Source organism: Rhipicephalus microplus, chromosome 5 (genome assembly GCF_043290135.1).
Source record: "Rhipicephalus microplus isolate Deutch F79 chromosome 5, USDA_Rmic, whole genome shotgun sequence".
Classification (NCBI taxonomy): Eukaryota; Metazoa; Arthropoda; class Arachnida; order Ixodida; family Ixodidae; genus Rhipicephalus; species Rhipicephalus microplus.
The window spans coordinates 152,661,498-152,686,032 of NC_134704.1; the positions used below are offsets into that span (position 1 = coordinate 152,661,498).

At 46.4% G+C, this 24,535-nt stretch overlaps 2 protein-coding genes across 3 annotated transcripts in view; both read left to right on the forward strand.

Annotated features, from left to right (window-relative positions):
• LOC119174162 (dystroglycan 1-like) overlaps window positions 1-24,535 on the forward strand; it is a 51,475-nt gene that overhangs the window by 16,081 nt on the left and 10,859 nt on the right. For both annotated transcript variants that reach the window (XM_037424984.2, XM_075896080.1), the window contains exon 3: window positions 10,675-10,825. In XM_037424984.2, the coding sequence (XP_037280881.2) occupies window positions 10,675-10,825 (151 nt within the window). The remainder of the gene's footprint in view (window positions 1-10,674; window positions 10,826-24,535) is intronic.
• LOC142817977 (uncharacterized) lies at window positions 15,940-23,806 on the forward strand. Its single transcript, XM_075896081.1, has 2 exons — window positions 15,940-18,440; window positions 18,514-23,806. The coding sequence occupies exon 1, from the start codon at window positions 15,940-15,942 to the stop codon at window positions 18,148-18,150; it is 2,211 nt and encodes a 736-aa protein (XP_075752196.1). The 3' UTR covers window positions 18,151-18,440; window positions 18,514-23,806.

A 24,535-nucleotide genomic window follows, 5' to 3' on the forward strand; every position in this document is an offset into this window, starting at 1 on the left:
TTCGGAGGACACAGGTGAGCGTGATAGAGCGTCGGCATCAGTGTGACGTCGGCCAGACCTGTACACAACACGCATGTCGAACTCTTGCAACCACAAAGCACAGCGAGCTATACGGCCGGAGGGGTCCTTCAACGTGGATAACCAACAAAGCGCATGGTGATCGGTGACTACGTCGAAGGGGCGACCATATAGGTACGGTCTAAATTTATCTAGAGCCCATATAATTGCCAGACACTCCTCTGTCGCAGAATAGTTGTTCTCTGCTTTGGTGAGGGTACGGCTTGCGTATGCGACTACATATTCCTGGAATCCCGATTTGTGCTGCGCGAGCACAGCGCTGAGTTCAATACCGCTAGCATCGGTGTGTACCTCCGTCGGAGCAGTCGGGTCGAAGTGACGCAAGATTGGCGGCGAGGTTAACAAGCGGCGCATCTTTTCGAAAGCATCGTCACAGGCAGGTGACCAAGCGTAACTTTTCGAGTCACTGCGTAGAAGTTTAGTCAAGGGGGCGGTGATCATCGCAAAATTCCAAATAATGCGGCACAAATACGAGCAGAGGCCAAGAAAGCTGCGCAGATCCTTCAGAAACGCAGGTTTAGGGAACTCTGCAACTGCCCGAAGCTTGGCGGTGTCAGGAAGAATACCCTCTTTAGATACAATATGACCGAGGATGGTGAGCTGACTTGCGCCGAAGCGGCATTTCTTCAGGTTGAGCTAAAGGCCGGCGTCAGTTAGGCACTGCAGCAGTTCATCTAGCCTGCGGAGATGCGTTGGAAAATCCGGTGAAAATGTCATCCGGTGAACCAAGTCATCCAAGTAGCACAGGCATCTTTTCCACTTCAGGCCATGCAAAAGATTGCCCATCTTTCGCTCGAATGTTGCGAGTGCATTGCAAAGACCAAAAGGCATGACACAGAATTCGTTAAGGCCATCAGGTGTGACAAAGGCCGTCTTAGGCTGATCTTCAGGTGCCAGAGTGACTTGCCAGTAGCCAGTCCGTAAGTCAATAAAAGAGAAGAACTCCGCACCTTGGAGGCAGCCAAGGGCAGCGTCGATTCTCGGTGACGGGTAGTAAATGTCCTTTTGAGTTATTTTGTTAAGACGAGGGTAGTCAGCACAGAAGCAAATTGACCTGTCCTTATTCTTAACGAGAACGACAGGAGATGCCCAGGGGCTATTCGAAGGCTGGATGACGCCATGCTTGAGCATGTCAGCTACTTGGTCATCGATAACCTGGCGCTCGGCTGCGGACACGCGATAGGGTCTTTGACGCAATGGCGCATTGGTAGACCTGTGTTGATGCGATGACACACAGCTGATGTGCGGCCGAGGGGAGTATGCTGGCAGTCGAAGGAAGAACGGAACTTGTTCAGCAGTCGTAGAAGCTGAGCACGTTGCGAAACGGTTAACGTGTCGGCAATGGAGCTGCTCAGTACGTCAGGCCTAGTAGTCTGCGGCGAAAAGGCGCAGGTCACTCCGGTGATTTCGTGTTCGGCGGAAGGATCAGTCGGCATGTCGATAATTGCAGAAGGGTCGAGACTGTAAACACGCCCGACGTACTCACCCCAAAGTAGTGTTACAGGACATGACAAGAGGTTCGAGATAAGCAGTCTGCTGACGCCGTCATGAAGTTCTAGAAGGTCATAAGGTAGCGGCGAACACTTGCAACGACCGAAAAGAGCAGATGGCGTGAAAAGGGCACTAGACTCTTCAAGCGAGTTGCAAGACACCATGGTAAGGGCAAAAGAGTGCGGCGGTATGATGACGTCTTCAGCAACAAATAGTTTGTCCCCGGTTTCATGAGCATCGTATAATGGACCGTCGTCAAACACTTCAAATGCCACCTCAGCACGAGAGCAGTCGATGACGGCCTTATTAGTGGAGAGAAAATCCCAGCCCAAAATGAGGTCATGGGAACAGGAATTCAACACTAGCAATTCAACGACATAAATGAGGCCATCAATCGTGATGCGAGCAGTACAGGCAACGGCCGGTGTGACGCGGTCTGCGCTGGCTGTACGAAGTGATATACTTGCTAGTGGCGTCGTAACTTTTTTGAGCAAGCGGCAGAGTCTAGAACTTATCACTGAAACTGCGGCACCAGTGTCGACAAGAGCGAGTGCAGCCACGCCATCCACATGTACGTCCGGAACATTCGTGGTGAAGTGAGAGGCCTTGGTCTTTTCGCTGGCAACGCAGTTCCTGTCTCTGGAACTGCGGCAATTAGTTTTTCTGCTCCAGCAATGAAGGACGATGACGCATCGGCGATGACGAGCGGCGTTGAGGTGATGGCGAGCGGCGGTTAACAGGAGGGCGGTGTTCGGCGTACGATGATATCTGGTCTGGGGGCTGAGAGCCTGTGAACAAAAGGCGCGATGGCACATAAAGGGCAGGTTCGAAGCTCTGGTCGTAGCTCTGGCGGTAGACAGGGACGTGCCGACGGCAGTATCGCGCTATGTGGCCAGGTAGCCCACAGGCAAAGCATATTGGACAATTGTCGAGTGTACGCCATTGTCCACTACTCTGGACGGACCTTGGCTGAGCGAACCGAGGAGTGGGTCGCAGCGGCACGTCTGAGGGTAGTGACGTAAAGGTCTGAAGAGGTGGTCAAGCCGCCACTTCAGCATACCTTAGTGGTGCATTTACCTCGGCACAGGCAACAGGGCTCGGCAATGATGAAGTGTCACGGGGAGATGGCAGAGCCGCGCAAACTTGCTCCTGGATGACCTGGCGAATGTTTGCTGGCAGAGGTGACGGTGGTTGGCCGGCTGTTGATAGCAGCGATAGCTGACGAGCGACCTCAGCAGGAACAAACTCCTTGATCTGCGATAGCTGCGATTGAGGGTCAGATGTGGTGGTCGGGCTTGAGAGGGTGTCATCCGGGACGTTAGGGCGTCGCATAAGGAGATGCTGTCGTCGCAGCTCGTCGAAACTCTGACACAGCTTGATGACCTCAGAGACAGTGACAGGGTTCTTCGAGAGCAGCATTTGAAAGGCGTCGGAAATGCCTTTCATGATGTGTCGTACCTTGTCAGTTTCCGCCATCGACGGGTCGACACGCTGGCAGAGGTCGAGGATGTCCCCAATGTAGCTGGTGAATGCCTCACCAGTTTGTTGGGACGGGCCTCGTAAGCGTTGTTCAGCGTGAAGTTTCCACACACCAGGGCGTACAAAAACATCTGTGATGCAGGTTTTGAAGGTCATCCAAGTGGGGATATCTGCCTCATGGTTTCTGTACCACAGCTTGGCAACATCCGTTAAATGAAACATCACAGTACCAAGCTTTGTAGGATCGTCCCATTTGTTAGCGCTGGCTCGTTCATAAGATTCCAGCTAATCCTCAACGTCTTTCTCGTCGGTGCCGCTGAAGATGACTGGTTCTCGCAAGAGCTGGGCACTGGGAGCTCCTGCGGGGCGAAGCCGGTGGCAGTGTGAAGACAGGGTCGTCAGGCATGACGGACCGCAGCTTTCGGCTACGCAGTTCCAGGACTGAGGAAGACCGCAGCACCTCCACCAAAATATAATGTATATGTAAGGTCAAAAGCGGTATCAGCGTCAGTACAGAAGCAGCAAGAGCTGGCCGGGTGTATGGGCAGCGTCGCAGCAGCAAGTAGGCAGACTTAGCTCGTGCCTCGCGCCAACGTGTCGATGTCGCTGCAGTAGTGGGCATTTCTCTTCGCTACAGCTTATATAGTCCTAACAGTCTAAAAATGAAAAATAAGTGCCTCAAGCCTTCAAGAAAAAAGGTTTTGCTAGTAAACAATTGTTTGAAACGAAGCACATGCATGGTAAGTCATGATGCTTCTCAACTGGTATAGAGAGCTCAACTAGTGTAAAGAAGTAGGCAGTCCAAGATTTCTTTAAAAGGTCTGATCAGCAGTAAATGACCAATAAACTTGGCCATTTACTTGCACCTGTGCTTTCAGTTTCATAGCATGCAGTTAGGTTTGAAAACACTTAGAAATTTTTTTTATGTGATAAAATAAATGCCTAATCTAAAGTGTGGTGTCACATCACCTGGAGTCGTATATCTGAGAACTTCTGATAATTCAAACTTCTTGATAATACAAACAAAATTAAGAGGTCCCTTAGAGTTTGAGTTAACGAGAGTCGACTGTAGTTTTTCTCAAAGTAATCTAATATCTAGGCTGTTGTAACTTCATCTTTATTTCTATGAACATTGCTAGCATATTATTGTCACGGGGGTTGTGATGTGGACAAAGAGAGCAGACTGCAGGTTGAATATTAAACTGTTTATTTGGGCTGAACTTGTGTGCAAGTGAAAAGAAAGTCGTATTACAGCAAGACGCTGGCACTGATAGCGGCGAGCAGAGCGTCGGTCGTTGATCAACTGACAAGCGGTGAAGCGCGTCGGCATTTATACACGTTTCATTGAATATTCTAGCGTTATCACTAGTGGCCACGTAGGTTCCAGAATAATCTGTGATGTCCGCCAATTGGGCGTAACCTTAACAAAACAATCTACTATCATCTTGAACCTTCTTGAACAACGAGGCGCAGTTTGCGCTGAGCCTTCCAGAGAGGCTTTGTGGCCGAAAACCGAATGAAACATAAGTGTAAATAAAAAACGCACATGGAAATATTATAACGAGTATCATATTGCAAGTAATATAACATTTACAAGATCTAAGAGACAATAATGATAAGAAATGTATTTTGGGCGTTGTGATGTAATTATAGAGAAAGAAAAGTAGGCGAAAGGATAACTAGCTGTGGGCAGGGACCAAATATGCGACCTTTGAATAACACGTTCGATGCTCTACCAATTGAGCTATCACGGCGCCTATCTAAGATCTCATTAATATTGTGTCTTAACAAAGAAAACGAGCCCTGAAATGCACACTTCTTTTATTCAAGATATAACAAGTATCCTATTATTGCACATCGTGTTTCACTACCACATTTGCTTGCACACTTTTCAACGAGCAAAGTTCTTTACCTCGTACCATCTGTGCCCTGTATGTATGTGTATTACAAAAAAGAATAGATGGCAAGGCTTGCATTAAGTTGTACAAGGCATAAATACAGTGGAGCTGGTTGATTCCTAAGTTTTCAGGAGTGTTTTGTTAGATTTTGCTAAGCATCACTAGGTTTTTCGCAGACATAGTAGCCCTGGTCAAATTTCGTGCTCAAAAATTTTCGGTGAAACCATTTATCTGCTGAACTGATACTCCACTGGAATATGTTCTAGAAAATATCAACCTTATGCAGACGATGCACGGATGCGTAATGGTTTTGCATCTAAAGTTAAGGAATGTATCAAAATTGATAAATTCCTGGAAAAATTCGTCATAAAGGGGATTCTGTTAGATGCAGGTTTAGAACCACACTTCGGAAAATAAACACACAAATTAAACAAAAAGGGGACTGAAGGCACAGCTAACCCAAAACACTTATTAAGTGGCAAAAAAGTGCGTTATTATTGCGATAAAAATGATATTACAATGAGGCGTTTTAGAGTGGCACTCTTTTATAAAACAGAAGAGCGGTCACGACACGTCAAGTGGTAATGGCGGAACTAGCCTGAGTCCCCAGCCAACCAAACGACGTCTTCTTCACCGACTGAGTCATACCCCCTGCCTTTCTGAGTAGCACTCATCTTCTTCCCTACATTTTCCTCCCCTCCGGAAAAGAGCCATCCTGGCGACTCATGGACAGGAGACAATAGAGGGATCGTAATACGGTTTTAGGCGGTCTATGTGGACAGTCTCACGTCCACGGCGTCGTTGATCATGGGGCTGCTCAAGCGGCTCCATGATGTAATTGACGGGTGAAGTTTGTTTAACCACACGGTAAGGTCCGTCATACTTGTACATCAGTTTCGTTGAGAGACCAGGGGTGGTTGAAGGGATGCGAAGCCAGACAAGGTCATCTGATGCATAAGAAGCCGGAGGCGTCGAGCTATCGCGGTGGTGTTTCTGGCGTTGCTCTTCAGCACTTGTGAAGGAGCGGGCAAGCTGACGACACTCTTTTGCGTATTTAGCAGCTTGTGACATCGTCGTCGACTCAGCAACATCCGGGTGGTAAGGAAGGATGGTGTCTAGCGTGCAAGAGGGCTCGCGACCATAAAGGAGGAAATATGGAGAGAAACCAATGATTGTCTGGACAGCAGTGATATGCGCGTAAATTACAAAAGGGAGAATACTGTCCCAATTGGTGTGATCGGTTGCGACGTACATTGACAGCATATCTCCTAATGTATGGTTGAATCTTTCTGTAATGCTGTTAGATTGAGGATGATACGCGGTGGTGGTGCGATGAATGACTTGGCATTCCTTGAGAAGCGATTCGACAGCGTCTGACAAAAACACACGCCCTCGGTCACTCAGGAGTTCACGCGGTGCACCGTGACGTAAAATGATCTGATGCAGTATGAAACGACCGACGTCGCTGGCTGACGCAGAAGAGAGTGGTGAAGTTTCTGCGTAGCGCGTAAGGTGATCGATAGTGACGATTACTCAGCGATTTCCAGCCGGTGTAATCGGAAGAGGTCCATACAGATCAATACCAACACGGTCAAACGGTCGGGCAGGACAAAGTAAGGGTTGTAGTGGAGCTGGAGAACTTGGAGTGGGATTCTTCCGGCGTTGACAAGCGAGACAGGAACGTACGTAGCGACGAACGAAGCGATACATTCCACGCCAGTAGTAGCGGTGGGACAGGCGGGTGTAGGTTTTTAACACTCCAGCATGGGCGCATTGTAGGTCGGCGTGAAAGGAGGCGCATATGTCTGAGTGGAGAAGTCTGGGAATGACTAGGAGCCATTGGCGTCCTTCGGAGAGATAATTCCGTCTGTATAGCAAACCATCTCTGACGACGAAGTGCTGTATTTGACGACGCATACCTCTAGGGATATTTTGCGAGGGAGTTCGACTAAAAAAGTTGATAAGTGAAGCGATCCAAGGATCTTTTCGTTGCTCCTGTAGCATGTCGCTGACACTACTAAGTGCAGATACGTCGGGGGCAGGCGAAGACGGCGACTTGTCACTACATCGTAGAGGTGATCGGGAGAAAGTGTCTGCGTCGGAATGTTTTCGGCCAGATCGGTAAACCACGTGGATGTCGTACTCTTGTAGCCAAAGCGGCCAAGGGGCGAGCCGGCTGGTGGGTTCTTTCAACGAGGAGAGCCAACATAATGCGTGATGATCTGTAACCACGCTGAATGGGCGCCCGTAAAGATATGGTCAAAACTTGTCTATGGCTCATATGATGGCTAGACACTCTTTTTCGGTGACTGAATAGTTGGCTTCTGCTTTTGTGAGTGCACGGCTGGTGTAAGAGACGACGTACTCATCAAATCCAGGTTTACGCTGGGCAAGCACAGCACCGAGGCCAACTCCGCTAGCATCCGTGTGTATTTCCATCGGGACAAGAGGATAAAAATGTCGCTGTATAGGAGGTGACGTAAGAAGGTGGCAGAGTGTGGCAAATGCATCATCACAAGCTGACGACCAACTGGAAAGGTCATTGTTGCAGGCAAGAAGGTCAGTCAAGGGCGATGTGATGGAGGCGAAGTTGCGAATAAAACGACGAAAATATGAACATAAACCGAGGAAGCTGCGAAGTTCTTTTAAGGTCTTCGGCTTAAGAAATTCGGCAACGGCACGGAGTTTAGTCGGATCCGGAAGAATGCCATCTCTAGATACAACATGGCCCGAAATTAGGAGTTTTCGAGCGCCGAAGCAGCACTTCTTCAAGTTGAGCTGTAGACCGGCGGCGGTGAGGCAAGTAAGCACTGTTTCGAGCCGCTGAAGATGCGTTGAAAAGTCGCTTGAAAATATCACGACATCGGCTAAATAGCACAGACATGTCTGCCATTTCAGGCCACGGAGGATGTTGTCGATCATGCGCTCGAAAGTGGCAGGCGCATTGCAGAGCCCGAATGGCATGACGTTAAATTCGTATAAGCCATCAGGGGTAACAAAAGTCGTCTTGGGGCGATCAGCCTCAGCCATGGAAACCTGCTAATAACCTGAACGCAGATCTAGTGACGAGAAGAACTTCACGCCTTGTAAGCAGTCAAGGGCATCGTCTATGCGAGGTAGCGAGTAAACATCTTTGCGCGTGATCTTATTCAACCGGCTTTAGTCGACGCAGAATCTTATTGAGCCATCCTTTTTCTTGACTAGAACAGCTGGGGAGGCCTATGTGCTGTTAGAGGGCTCGATAACACCTCGCTTCAACATGTCGTCAACTTGTTCCGCGATTATGCGATGCTCAGATGCCGATACCCGGTACGGACGCTGACGTAAAGGAGCGTGAAGGCCAGTGTCGATTTCGTGAGATACTGCGGAAGCACGGCCCAAAGTCAGTTGCTGATGGTCGAAGCTGGCGCGGAAGCGCTCGAGGAGGGCGATGATGTTGGTGCGCTGCTGGGCCGTAAGGTTGGTGTTGATGCAGCGCGAAATTGCGTCGTGACCGCTCTTCCGTTTTATAAACGAGTGCCACTCTAAAACGGCTCATTCCAATATGAACACTCTTGGTGGGTTTTCCCCATCGCCACCATGTTCCGTAATAAGTTTAAATTGATAGATGATTGATGATTGATTTGTGGGGTTTAGCGCCCCAAAACCACCATTTGATTATGAGAGACGCTAAATTGATAGCATGCCCCCACGCATTGTAACTTTCACAGGCGGGTAAAAGCGCATGAGCACTGTAAAGATCAGATGAGTCTGCCAATCTATATTACCTCGAGGGCGCATACAATAACATCCCCTTGCGTGTTAGAACTGCTGTCAAATGTTCGAACAGAAATGAAACCACCGGCCTTCAATGAGCTTGAAAAAAAACGTGGGGTGGAGGAAGGTCACTCAAATGAGCATGAAAAAAAACAAGGGAGGGAAGGGGGTCACTCGCGTAGTAACAATCAACTTTGATTATGAGGGCGGTCACGATCGCTGGCGCACGTGCTATCTCGGCGAGCGAGCATCAGTCCGTTTTCAACTGGAAGAGGCTGTGTGAAAAGAGCGCTTCTCCCTAGAGCGGCCATATTTGCTCACACTATTTTGTAGGAGTTCCGCGAAATAGAATCTAAAAGGGTTGGCTGCCAGACTTCGTATAATATTACAATTTTTCGCTATCGCCTTCATTGCACCGTTGTGTTGTTGCCAGAGCTAATTGGCAAATCGGGAAGGCTATGAGTTTGCGAGTTTATTGTTTCATGAATTCAATCCCGCAAAAATTTTAACAGTCTATCAGCCCGAGCGGAATCACAAAGATATGTCGCACACTGCAATCGCATTCTTTCTTATCTTGTCCCAATGAAGGCACTGTGAGGTAAGCAGGGAGGAATGGCATGGGCAAAGAAAATAAGTCACGTGTGCCTCGTGACCTTGGGCACTTCTTTTCATTTTTTTTATTCGAATAGTTTGTGACATTTTCAGTGTGATTGCGCGCGCACTTGTGGACAAGTCACGGCCTCCCACGGCAATTTCTGTAACAATTGAGTGTGACATGTTCAAATCAGCGAATGGCTCATAGAAGGTTTTCTACTAGCGATTTTTAAGCTTCCTTTGTCATTTGTTGAGAGAAGACAAAGCAATTTTTAGCTGATTTTGATAATCTAATGTGAATTGCCAACCGCGTGTTACGCTATAATGTTTGGCTCGCGTATTTTTGGAAGCCTCTACAACTTATTGGCAGCGTTTTTTGATCATGCTCAAAAAGTATTGCAGGGCCCCTTTAACTTTCATTTTGCCATCTGTTTTATAAATGAACTACATTTAGGCCTTTTGACAGAATGAGCACTTGTGGGAGAATTCATTTTATGTTCGAAGTGATCACAAAGTGAATCATGACTTGGTTGAATAACTTCAGATTATACTAGTATATATCACATGTAACAAGAATAATTAAATTAGCTAATTTGTCATGATTCAACTAACTTGCTCACTGTTTCTTTTTTTTTAAATTGAACAAGGCGTGCGCGTCATTACTTTTTGTCGAAAATGAGGTGGAAGTAATTTTAAATGGTAGCAACTCTAGACTTTAGTTGGATTATGTAAAATAGGCTGTGTTTTAAAATTTTCTATGCATAGAGCACAGGGGCAGGTCCAGCCACTCATATTAGGGGGGGGGGGGTCTCCTGAGTAACACCAAAAGAGGGGGGTCATTACTTTTTTTTTCTTTTACTAGCACAAAAAGCCCTATGATAGCATAGGTACTGTTAATATGTTCTCACATTCGTCCTACTCATTAGTCCTAATTGATGATAGGAGGTGGACAGCAAGGACTGGAGAGACGGGGACGACACAGGCTTTCGGGGGGGGGGGTGCGATTTTCCTCCCTCTGGATCCGCCACTAGTAGAGCATGAAAGCTAGTATAACAAGCTTTTAAACTTGAAAAACAATCAATTGACATTAAGGTAATGTGTTTATTTAACCTTAAAGAGGGGCTTTGCCAGTGCAGATTTCCCTGGTCTAGGTGTATTCACGATATAACACCCCTCCACTGCAGTGAAAGCACATTTATAGGGAGTCATGTGCTTTAAATATCTGTTTATTTGAAATACTTCGAAATTTGTAATTTAAATTTGTATGGAAGAAAATTTGAATTTCACTATGTTTGTTTGAATATTCAAAGCGATGAGCATTTGCACATGTCTGCGTGACCTGTCCTTGCTAATAATTCTGGCTGTGTCATTATTTCAGGTGGTTGAAGCAGGTGAGGATCGGCTGCCATCTTGGCTTTCACTGGTGGAAGAAAAAGGCAGCAGCCCGCTGGTACGACTGGTGGGTGTGCCCCTGCAAGGTGATGTGGGTCCTCACTACTTGGCGGTCAAGGCCATTGGAGGCACCCACGGTTAGTTCAGTTTCACAGCACTAATTCTCGTCATTGTGAACAGTGGGCCTTCACTCCACATGATGTGTCTTTTAGGGACACTTTTTGGCAACATTTAATAAGTGGGGAAGCTGATTTTTGGAAGAAAAACTATTTTGAAACGTTTGTATTCTGCCACTACTGAAGCATAGCATCAATAATTTTCATCCATCCTAGATCATTGTTTAAGCCGTAGTAGCTGTCTGATTAACACAGTAGTGCTAGAGAGCTCGTTTTGCAGAAATTCTGCTGTTGGTGTGAGCACCACTGCTTTTGAACGAAAGATTGGTGGTGTCCATGAGGGAAAAGCAGGGTTCAATGCGGTCCTTGAAACCCTTGAAAACCCTGGAATTTGATAATATTTTTTTTTTCAAGGCCTTGAAAACCCTTGAATTTTTTCAGGTCCTTAAATTTTCTCGAATCTCGTCAATAGGCTTCGGTTCAGCCAGTTTTAGCGGATTCTGCTGGAACGCCTGGCAACTATGTACTGGAGCTAGCAAGGCATCCAATCCAATCCACTCCTGTAGCTACTGCGCAGTACGACAGTAGGGTGGCTAGAATATGAGGTGTGAAAAGCGGCCGCAGAAACCGGTCCCCAAGGCGCGCCGATGCCGCTTGGGGCGCTGCACGCACCGGCGCGGGTAGCCTTTCGCAGGCGATGTACGAATGAGCGCGCGCTGCTCGCCGCAGCGCGCTGCTCGCCGCAGAAAAACGAAGCAGTTTTAGCTGCCTATAGGCAGCTAAAACTCATCTGAGTTAATGTATACATTAACTCAGATGAGTCACGCATTAAGAGCGCCAAAATTTACCTATACCGCTAAGCGTGTGACTTGAGAATTGTTCCCAGCAGCATAAATTTAGCAGACACTTTTTCACAAAAACACAACTTTATTTCCACGCATGCCATTCATGCACTGCCACTAGAGTACGCATGGCTTTACTCTCCGCCCTTTCTTTTCGTCTTCCTTTTGGTTCATCCCTTTCAAAAAAAAGTGGACACGAGTGAGGCAATAAAATCGCACCACACTTTTCGTCAAAAAAGCAGCATGCTTTGCGCAACCAATTTGTTGCGTCTCGCCTATCCCCTTCATCATCTCAACGGCCGATTTGGCATGAAGACGTGATGTGCTCAAGAAGCGAGTGATTTTGTTCTCAAGGGATAATATCAGGTTATAGAAGGAATTCGACGGATACAAAAGTCCTCCGAGATCCCACAGCTTGCTTGCCTGGGCTGGGAGATTTCCTGGCACATTTTCTTTAGAAGCAAGGCAGGCGTTCTTGCAATCATCACAATTACTACGAAGTACACGCTTTCTTGCGACATAACCTGCGACATAATACACAAGGCGGGCGTCACTTCGCTCAACAGTGTATGACGCATGATCTACAGACACTTCTAGCACGTCAGATGAAAGTCTTTCGTTGTCTTCGTTGTGATCTTCCACCTCGTGCAGCATTTCTTCCAGAGAGAGAAGAGATTCCACCACTCCGTCAGCTACATTGCCACCCTTCGGACTCTTTGCCAGGCTATAGAAGCTGAGGCATCTATAAATAAACAATGCATATTTTACTCACAACAGCAGTCAAACATAATCAGATGCGTAACAAGTTTATACGACATGCAACATAAGGCGTAAAATTTGATAATAAAATACCTCGTGATAACAACAAACTGTGCAGGGGTTGGGTGATCATTGCCACCACCTGCCTGCCGCACGATTCCGAAACAGCGCTCAAGGCAGTCTTGGCTTAGGCGAGCCGTCATGAGATACTTGAAATGTACTTCCTCACACAGGTACTCCAGGAGGTGCTTCGTACTTTTCAACGTCACACGCAAACCCACTGCGGTACTTTTGCTTAGAAAGCCAAGTCCTCTTGCGTGAGCTTCCCACAAATCGAGGAACTTTAGTGCCTGGTCAAGCACAGCTTCCTTTCGGCTGTGAAGCCTGAAATAATGTTTATGTATGAAGCGTAGAAACTTTGTCTGGACTAATTATCGACAGGGTAAATATTTCACTCTTACCGTAAAGCTTCTGCTGGAAACCTGGATGTCATCACCTCGATTAGTTCCGCCATGAGACCAATAACGAGTCTTGTTGGCTCAACATTTGTGTATTGCTCCTCGATCTGATCTTTGTAAAAATCTAAGCACCGAGTCACTTGGGCACTGAAAACATGAAATGTTAAGTCCACACGCATTTTCTCGAATCCATTTGGAAAGATATGTGATCGAGTCAGCTTTGGTGCCACTTTCAAGGTGATGGCACTGCTGTCAAGTTTCCACATGGTTGACACATGATCCCAGTGGGCCTGTAAAATTTCCACATTGCATCAGGAACTGTTAAGGATTCAAATTAGCATTGAGAAGTACGCATTATGCATAAAAATTCCACAGAAATATTAGAGCCAACTTGCCCTTCCGTTGTGGGTGTTGAAGCCCTGCTTCATCATTGTGTTTCTCACGCACTTCATGAGGTGAGGGAAGTCCGATATAAAGTACAAAAATCGGTGTTTGTTGCACGGATGAACAACTCTGCACTGAATGTCATTGAGGGTGGCGCGTATCCCCAGGATGTTCCACATAGATCTGTTCCAGGGCGCACCATCACAGCAAATGTAATCCACGTAGAGGCCGGCTTGCTCACACAAAATTGTAGCTTCTACCAAAAGTTTTGTCAACAGCCTGGCTTTTACGTTCCCGCTGGATGAAAACACACCTGAAGAGAAATAGAGCATTACAAAACGCTTCGGCATATGTGCCTTAACAGTGCAAAAAATATATTACCAATGATTTGTGTCCATTTCCCCACAAATGGTTGGAACATTATGACAAGCCCATGGTCAGCTTTGCGGTGTCTTTCATTGGCATCGGTAAACTTGCCGAGGTCGACAAAGCCTTCAATATTGCTGGACGACTGCAAGTCCAGATGAGCAGAGAGTTTCATTTCATCCACTACTATGCCCCCATGCCTCTCCATTTCATCCATGTCTTTAACTTTTTTCTTCAGACAGCTCAGGAGTTTGGTATTAAACCCATAAGCAGCAGCGAATCCCTGTAGATAAAAACATTAGGAACCATCTCTATACTGCACACCATATGCAATCACATACCTTGATGTATTTTTGAAGGCAAGCACGGCTTGGCAGGACAAGAATTCTGTGTGCTCTAAGATGCTCATACAGTCGTGCACTTTTCATTCTGAGGATGATGCACTCAAGGAGCCATTCTTTATTGTAGTTATATCCGCGCAAGGACCTTCGTTTGGCAGCGTCAAAACAAGCCTGCACCGCAGCCCGTTGCTTTTTTGGAAGAAGTTTCAGCTGAAATAATTAAGAAGCTATTAGTAATGAATCTATAACAACTTAATGGGACAGTGTACCTTTTCCTCTAACACAGATGCAATGATTTGTGAAGTCTTTTCTCGCATCTTCTTCAGGGCATCCTGCAAGGTAAGCAGCTTCATTTTCTTTTTCTTCAACGTACGAACAGCCCATTTCAGTCGTTGTGCAGCTGTTCTTGCAAGTGGCCGCTTAGTCTTTTTTTTTTTTAGACGGAGCAGACGAGCCTTCAGAAGGTTTCTGCATTTTCTGCAGGCAGTACAACGTCCAGATGAGCCATCTGTAAAGTGTACCATAATCGGTGGATAAGTCTAACCAAAGCAGGGACAGGTATCTACAGGCTCAAATAAAATATTTTAGGCAGGGTTTGCGCAACTGCGATATCTCATAATACCTTGTAGCGAAATCGATGAGGAACCATCGCAAGAAAGGGAGAAGACACGATTTTGAGATAGCTTCGCCTTGCTTTCCAAATTCAGTGGTTGGAACTCTTCCATTGTCCCAATTCCTACGCAGGGTGTCAATGTGTCTGCATACTTGAGAAGATCCTGTGCTTGGCTCACTGTCTGACAGCCACTTTTTTTGAATAGGAACCCGTTCAGAAAGATGCTGCACTGAGCAGCTGCTCCTTCCTCAGCTTCAAACAACACTATCTTGTTGTGAATAACAGGAGGTGTTAAATCTCTGTCCAATTTAGCGGTCTGGTAGCATAATGCATTCGTTTGCTCGAACTTCTGCATCGACCACAACTCGCTAGGACGGTGAAGCATAGCACTTAAGGAATGCAGCTGTTCGGTCAACATGACGTTCTGTTCTGAAACGATCACGTCATGGTCAATCGCTGAGCCTTCTTCGACATTGTCGTGGTTCACACTAATTCTTTTACTCGAAACAGCACTTTCAGCCACGCTTTTCCGTCTCTTTCTCTCCTTGGGCAGAGCTTTCGTCAAGTATTTAGGCAAATTAGGAAAAATCGTCGGCACGGCGTCATTTGTTAAGGTCGGCACAGCGCGCGGCATGTATACATCTTCACCATTAATCCTATGTTTGAACGTACGCACGACAAATCTGTGAAAAAGAAAAGAGAAAAGGACAGCCAATTGGTTATGTTGCAATGCAGCATGTGACACGTGGAACGCAAGTAAGCAAAATTGGTCTCTTGCTCGGGTGTGCGAACACCGTGCCTTCTATTTTTTGTACATACCTTGGGTCGAAGTGCTTCTCGCACACTGCGGAGTTCTCGTCAAGCTGTTTGTCCGCTCTTGGAATAGCACGAATCCATTTGTCGAACAGCACACTACACGTGGGAGCTCGGAAAAGGGAAACTTTCTCTCCTGAAGAATTATAATATCCAGTGTTGCAGCCAGGCACAAAGCACCAACGTTGCGTCTTCTTTTTTGTCGTTGACATCTTCGGACATTTCAGAGAGACTCAACGCAATCACCGATCGACGACATACTTGTAAGACAGTGCGACTGCTAACGAAAAAAATTATGGCGCGACTGAAGCAAACCCAGCGAAGTGCGCCGCTCACTACCCGCGCCGCTGCCATCAGCGCCCCTAGCGGCATCGGCGCGCCGAAGGACCCTCTCCGCCAAGCGAAAGGCGCCCCGCTCATCACACCTCCCCATTCTAGCCACCCTAACGACAGTCTGGCGTGGTTGCAGCGGTAGCGACGACTAAAGCTAAGCCTACCCTACCGGTGTAGTGGGAAACATGGTCTGTGGATAGTCCAAGTCGTCTTCTGCGGCTGCAATATGCCAGCAAAATGCAACTTCCAGCACGCGTGGTTAGCCGGTGCTGCTTATAAAGAGTGGATTTCTCCGGACACATCAAACTCGCATCGAGCAAAGTGCAAGGTATGTGCAAAAACATTCGACGTTTCGTCAATGGGGGAGTCTGCCCTCAAAAGTCACATGAAAAGCGCAAAGCATGTGGAGAACATGACAGCAACCACAGCTCATAGTACTGTGCGGAGCCACTTCACAGCTGTTGAGAAGCAATGCGTCGAGCCAACTCCTTCAAGTTCAACGTCGTCGGATGTGAGCAGCCTGTGCAAAGCTCATGAGAGTGTGGTCGACGCGAAGATACTGTGGACACTGAAAATGGCCACGGTGCACTACTCCTACAAATTGTCCGCACATACGGGGGACCTTTTCAAGAAAATGTTCCGGGACAGTGAAATCGCTAAGGCATTTTCCTGCAGTGAGAGGAAATCTGCATACGTGGTGTGCCATGGTCTGAGATCGTTTTTTCTCTCATGCCTGCAACGCGAATTGGAGCAGTCGGACAGTTACACTGTTCTGTTCGAAGAGTCTTTGAACGACTACCTGCAGAGGAAACAAGTCGACATTCATGTGCGCTACTGGAGCACAATGCCCGAGCGGGTGACCACGAGGTTTTATACGTCGGTGTTCATGGGACATTCAACTGCCGAAGACCTTCAAGAGAAGCTTCTGGGTGCCCTGGAAGATTTGCCGCTGGCGAGAGCTGTTCAGCTGTCAATGAATGGCCCCAATGTAAACCTGAAGTGTTTTAGAGGAATGCAGGAATACCTGCTGCAGAACCATCAAGTTCAGTGTTTGAACTTGGGCACTTGCGAACTTCATACCATACATAACACGTACAGGGCGGGCGTTGTTGCCAGCAAGTGGGGCCTAGAGAATCTCCTTTCAAGCCTCAGTGCCATTTTTCATGATGTGCCAGCACGAAGGGAAGACTTCTCTACTGTGACAGGCCAAGTAACATTTCCTCTCAACTTCGCTTCTCATCGCTGGGTAGAAAGTGTTCCCGTCATTGAACGTGCCATAACCCTCTGGGGTGACGTGCAAAAGTACGTCACATGTGCAAAAAAGAAAGAGGTGAACTTGCCTAAGTGTGCATCGTTCATCCAGCTCAGCGACTTTTGCCAGGACCCACTGCTGTTGGTCAAACTGAAGTTTGCTTTGGGCATCGCGATGATTCTAAAACCGTTCCTCACGGAATATCAGCTGGACAAACCACTGGTGTTCTTTTTGAAAAGAGATCTCGAGTGCCTCGTGAGGAAGCTTCTTGCGAGATTCGTGAAGTGCTCGGTGCTGTCCGCTTCCACAGGAGTTGTCGGCATGCTGAAGATGGACGTCGCAGACCCAAATAACCATGTATTATCAGAGAAAGTTGATATTGGGCACGCTGCTGAACAAGTACTCAAAGCCGCGAAGGTGAGCGCCAAAGATGTATTTGCCTTTAGGATGGAATGCAAACAGTTCCTTGTAAGCACAACCAAGAAGATTCTGGAGAAAAGCCCACTGACATATCATCTGGTTAGGAAACTGTCATCTCTTGATCCCCGTCAAATGGCCTCAAAGCCAGATGACTGCCTTGCAGGCTTCAGAAAGGTCCTAGACGCACTTATTGCAGTTGGTCGATTGCGTGAGCATGAGCGCGATTCTGTCCTTGGGGAATACACAGAACTTCTGCAAGAAAAAAAACACAACCTGCGGCAGTTTGACAAACACATTCTTGGCCTGGACGAGTTCTACCTTGAGTTGTTGAAGGGTGACTCATCCTACATGCACTTGTGGAAGGTTATCCGGCTTCTTCTCATCTTGAGCCACGGGCAGGCAACTGTTGAAAGAGGCTTCAGCGTCAACCGCCAGTTCTCTGTCGAAAACCTTAAGGACATCTCGTATGTGTCACAGCGAATCGTTTGTGAAGGTGTAAGCAAGGCTGGTGGCATCCTGAACGTTGCCATAATGAAGGAGTTGCGAAAGTCTGTCGCAGCCGCACACAACCGTTATCGGGCCTACTTGGAGGATACGAAAAAACAAGTGATGGAGCAGACAAAGGCATCAAAGAGAAGCCACATTGAAGAAGAGATAGAGAGCATCAAGACAAAAAAGAGGAGGCTGGAAGCAACAATCGCTGACTTAACAGCCTGTGCCGACAAGTATGCTCTGCGGGCGAAGCCACAAGCGACATCACTTTGATTGTGAAGTCCAACAGTTTAAGAAAAACTGCAAACGAGAAGTCCCTGGAACTTGCAGACATGGATGAGAGCCTGAAGGGGAAGCTTCTGGAACTTAAAACCTGAAGGGAAGCTTCGGGTACTTAATATCTCGAGTCCACTGTTTGAAAATAGGCCCCTTTTGTGTGTATGTGTGCAATACGTCCTAGATACGGAGGCGAATCAGCAAAAGGGATGTTGACATCAGCAGGAAACAGTGGTATGAAACCTAGTCCCCTTTTGTGCGTGTGTGCAATGCGTCTAAATTGTGAGGTAAATCAGCCGAAAACAGTACAATGAAACCTAGTCCCCTTTTGTGTGCATGTGTGTGCAGTACGATTGTGAGGTGAATCAGCAAAATGGATGTTGAAATCAGCAGAAAACAGTGCAATGAAACCAGCATATATGAAAATTGTGCTTGCATTTTCTTCCTTACAGTAAAATATGTGTTTCCATGCTGTAAAAAATTGTTTTTCTACGGTCTTAGAAAAATGTTATTTCTCAAGTCCTTGAAGATCCTTAGTTGGGGCCTTGAAAGTCCTTAAAAACCCTTGAATTTTTTTCTTCGTGGTCGCTATGCACCCTGGAAAAGTCATCATGGGTGCTTATATGCTGTAGGGCACACTGGCCACAAGAAAACAAAAAAGTAAAAAAATGAAATGATGTTCTGGAATCGCTCAGCTGGTCCAACAGTGGCCCACAGGAACACTAGCCTGATGGTAAATGTGAAGAATTCGTCGTAGCTAAACACAGAAGATCATGAAGTAATTATTTGGTGACATCCTGTGCAGTCAAATCCCGCTGAAATGCAATTCACAAGATGCGCGAAAAATTTTGTTGTAGCCAAATTAGAAGTTTACTGTGAAATCTCGATGATACGAATTTGAAGCGAGCATGGAGAATATTCGTATCATCCTGAATTTGTATGAACCAAGAACAAGTTAAAGCTGATCATGAAGATGAACAAGAACTTTATTGGGTCGACTACTTCTTCTGGAAAAAAAGTCCATGATGTTTTTCTGAACTTACCGGCTTTCACCATCTCTCAATAAAGTGCTGCGGTCTTCTCACTTATGCTGCCAGCGCTTAAAGGCACGTTCACACTTGGCATCTAGGGAGCGTCAAGTGTGAGCAGCCAGAAAAACAAGCTGCAAAGTTGACACGAAAAAAATCAGTCTCGCAGATTCACACTGGAAAATTCAAGCGAAAATGCCAGAACGGCCACAAAACGACATTCGTGCCCGTCAAAAATGTTCACATTTGTTCAGCCCCTCATATACATGCCGCCGTCTTCATCGTTTAGAATTTATCCCTGAACATTAAAATTCACACCGAGTTCTAATTATGCATGCAAAGCACTGAAAAGATACAGTTTACATTTTTACAAACATTGTTTTGGAAAATACATCAAAAGAAACGACGCGAGCGGCCGCACCAGCTGCGGCGGTGACGGATTCAGCTGTCGGTGCAAAAGTGAGACATGTTAGGGTATGCCGACTTGCCGCTGCTGCACCTTCTTCTGCTTCCGTGGTTCGCAGCGATCGCAATTTAAAGCAGGCTTTCGATGAACACGTTTTTTTTTTTAAGGCCATGAGCTTTGTCGTGCTGCGCAGGTAGTTCGCGATTGAACCGACGCAAGCCACTGCCGACGCCTTTGCCCCCGTCTTGATGTATCGTTGGTTGTTTACATCACTTGGTTTGAGAGCTAGTGAGGCCGGTGTAGCCAAAGTCGTAGCAGAAAGGCGATCTGCTATCGCGTAGCCGCCAAACTGGTCTTCGACCGATTTTTTTCTGCGTCAGCACCGTGGCAAGGTTTTCTGGCCGCTTTTTTGGTGGCTAAGCGAGCAAAATTTCGGGGAGTTTTGTCGCATTTACTTTCTTCGAGGCCAAGTGTGAATGGGCCTTCCTCCCACAGACAAGCTGCGTTATGCTGCTTGGGTGCAGCGGTCAATCGTGCGGTCATATAATTCATGGTTGCTGGGGAAACTGATCGTATAACACCGAATCATGGCGTATTTCACATAATGTAGTCTATTCGAAGCAACCTTAAAATTCGTATCATCGCGAGATTCGCATCAACCATAGTCATATCATCGTGATTTGACTGTACTTTGCAGTGCAGTGTTATTATATGAACAGTATATCAGCCGTTCTATATTTTTACCTTTTTTTAAAATTTATTTTCTTATAAACATGAATTCAAAAGTGTATTGTAATACTGTGATTTTTTTTAATGTACCTAATTGCATAAGCTTAGCCTTTTTTTTGCGTGTCTGTAAGTATTTTAAGATGCCAATAATTGTGTGAAGTACTCTCATTTTTTTGCAGTTGCTCAAGCTACTGAGCTTTTTTTGCTGTTCTTTTTCTCAATTGTTTGCAAAAACAATTTTCTATCAATTGGTATATGAGGTTATATTGTAATAAAGTAAGTGTACTTAAATGACTCCCTTTTTTTTCCCTCTCATGTTTTATATGTACGTATTTGCAAATGTGCATTACTATGCAAAATATTTATATTTTTTTTACTGTTCAAGCTGCTATGACTTTTTGTGGACACTATTGTTTAGTTACTGCAGCAGTCTCGAGGTTAGTCTTGTCCAAATACTTTGCTGTGTATTATTCACTTTTTGTTTTGTTCTCTTTTTCTCTGTCTATATTATGTGACTATTTAACATGCCTTTCTTCTGCAATAACCTCGATTGACATCGGCAGTATTGTTGAATAAATAAATGGAATAGAATGGCGTTTTCGAGAGAACTACCACACAAAGAAAAGGAACTTGCCTTGGATTGTTGCGAAATACCGCAACTAACTCGGCCATTTCTCATAGGCTCTTGACTTCCTGAGTGGTGTGACCGCATTGCAACACTAGTAACTTGATTGAAGACACTTTTTACCTGCACACACACATCGCTGCAAAATTTTTTTCCGTTGAGATGCTCAGCAACTAATTGTCCGTCCATCGCGATGCTGCTGGTCAGTTTGGGACACGTGTGGCCCACGACAGAATTGTTCAGAGACTTCTGCCATGTTCTTGACAAAGCGGTCAAAACAAAAATAGCTATGGTTGCCACTAGCCTTGCGATTGTGAATGATAAGCGCAGTGTTATAAAAGCACATGTGTGGCCAGCGCGCACCTAGTTCAAGCGTAACGGCATTCTGGTGCAACCAATGCGAACACAAATCCAGTTGTGCATGCGATCATAGGCGGTCACAAAATAGCGCGCATTCAACGCCCACCAACTCAAACCTGTGCTGCTTGCCCTAACATTGCGGACAAAACCGCATCAATGCGATCACAGATAGGAACGATGCAGTTCCGAAGGCATGCGCATGGGTAGCACGCAAAAATTGAAAATGGAACTACTGTTTCCTGCGACTGCTGCAGAAAAACCACTGTCACTACTGTGTTCGTCGATAGTGAATATGCATAGGCAGCTAGCACATTGAGAACATAGGCAACCAAGCCACAAAACAACATGGATCATTACAACTTTCCTGTCATTCAATTAAGGCTATGGTAATGCGGAGCTTCAGCACTTAGTCTTAAAGACGATAGTCTTTCTCCGGGACCTTTGACGCAAAAATTTTGGTCTGTCTGTACATTTGCTGTTTGTCCACTCTTAACGGTTCTGGGAATACTAAGCGGCACCAGCAAAATTTTAAACGGCCAACCCCATCCGTAGCACCCACCAATGTTGCTCAAGATTCAGCAATCATACTTGTGCGATTGTCAATTAAAAATCAATTAAAAATCAATTATACTGCATATCTGAGGCACAATAACAGCACGTATACAGTCGCCGACCGATTTTTCGGACCTGGCGGGGACCGAAAAAAAGTACGAAAAATCGAACAGTCCGAAAAATTCGTTTTCGCCCAAAATCTGAAGTTTATTGCATCAGGCAGGTTTTAAAAAGTCCTTGATGCTGCCTTGCCTCAAACTACGCTTGGAGGCAATTTGGTTTGCCCGTATTTGCGCCAAGGTGACATCGTCGCCGTAAACGCTCGACAAAATTGTCACCGCGTTGGCGATCTCCGCCGCCGACGGCTGCGGGCGGTCGTCGACCGTCATCCGGCGACATCTAGCTGCGAACGTCCACTCTCTATTAGCTTGAATATGGCAGCTTTCTTCTCCATCGTCAGGGTCGTATACTTCCCACGCTTCTTCACACCACCTGGCTACCGCGATGACACAGATGGCGGAGCCATGGCACCGAGAACACAAAATTCGATGCCGCAGATAGCCGCTGTGAAGCACACAACGTCGGGACGCTACGCGACCAACGCTGCGCGACACAACACGTGCAGAATGGCGACTGAAAAAAGCTGCAACGACAATAAAAGACTCCTTCTTTCGCCTCCTCCTCATGCGATGTGATGACGATAGTGCTGACCGAAGACGAAAACGGCATCCATCACTGCGTCTTTTAAAAAGCAAACACGGCCTCCGAAACTTAAAATATGGCGTGCGCATTCCAATCTCGGAGGCATGAAAGACATCTGAAGACCAAGCTTAGCCAAGCCGACAGAAAATCCAACATGGCGGCGTTCACAATGGCTTGGGGCGTGGCACAAAACGAGCGATTTAGTCCGAAAAATCGAACTTTCAGGGGCAAATTCGCCCGAAAAATCGGTCGAAACAATGCATTAGCTCTATTGGATCCCTGACGGTGCATTTATGAAGTCCGGAATATCCAACAAATCCGAATTTTTGGAGTCCGGAAAATCGGTCGGCGACTGTATATTCTGTATGGGCATCTTTTACTAGAAAATGCATACATAAGTAATTCTAAGGATCGTAGTGTTTCCAGCGCTTCGCTAAGACGACACGGTGGTGGCACCTACCCGTCGCCTTGCGTTCCACTTCTTATCACCTCTGTGACAGGCACGCACGTCCGTCTCAGAGCCACGCGCTTCGTTTTCCGAGAAAACTGCCAGATAGCACTCATGTCTCCTGTGTGACGTGACTTGATGCGCTCGTTCGCTTCCGCTGCACGCTCGAGGCTCTCTAGCGCCACGCCTCCAAAATACCATTCACCGATTTTTTTTGCGCAGAACATCAAATAAATGTTTTGTTCTCTCTCTCCACGTGTAAGACTGTCGTCTTTCGACGACATTCGCAGATTAATATGCAAATACAGGGCCAATTTTTTAGTTGGTCTCTAGCAAAGTTATAGCACGTTTGCTCGCGGCTGTGCATGCTTGGCAGGCTCCGAGCTTAGTTCAATATCATTCTTACTCGTGTATAACTCACCCCTACATTTAACCAGCGCCTCAAACTGCAAACTGGGGGAGAAAGAAAAAAGTACTTGTATATAACTTCAAGGGAGTCTTTCTTACTTTACCGCTAAGGCGTGCCATAAAGCCTAATTGTGCACCGGCTTTTTCGTATAACCTGCCGCGGTGGTCTAGTGGCTAAGGCAGTCCACTGCTAACCCGCAGGTTGCGGGAGCGAATGCCGGCTGTGGCGGCTGCATTATCGATGGAGGCGAAAATGCTGCAGACCCGTGAGCTTCGATTTGGGTGATCATTAAAGAACCCCAGGTGGTTGAAATTTCAGGAACCCCCCACCACAGCGTCTCTCATAATCATATAGTGGTTGGGACTTTAAACCCCGCATATTATAATATCTATTTTTTTTTCTTAGTCTTGTGCAAATAATAAAATGCTTTCAATAGTCATAGTATAGTATTCAAATTTGCTTTGATTCAAATTGAAATAATTGAAAATTTTGAAGAAATCGCAATGAACGAGTAAATGTATATTAAACTGCATGTATTTTCTGTAAAGGTAGTTTCGCTGCAGTGTACGTGTGCTAAACCGTGAAAGCATCTAGTCAAGGGAAATTGGCATTGCCACGAAGCCCCACTTCAAAATTTAAAGGGCACTGCAACACTTTTTGAGCATGGTCAGAAGTGCTGTCTACTGCTAGTCGAGGCTACCGAGAACAGGTGAGCCAATTATTATAGTCTAGCACGCGGCCTGCAATTCACATTAAGCTCTCAAAGCCAGCTAGAACTTGGTTTATCTTCTTTCGACAAATGATGCTACAAGCTTAAAAATCGCACATCACAGCCATTGTATCACCCATTGTCTGATTTGAGCATGGCACACTTGTTTCTTACTGGGGCACTCGTGGGAGGCCGCAACTTGTTCACGCGTGCGTGTGCGATCGCACTTAAAAAAATTGGCCCCCGGTATCTGCATGTTAATCTGCAAACGTCGTCGAAAGACGATAGTCTTGCGTGTGGAGAGTGAACAAAACATTTATTTGATGTTCTGTGCAAGAAATAAGTGAATCATAATCTGGAGGTGCTGCATTAGAGTGCCTCGAGCATGCAGCGGAGGCGAACAAGCACATTAAG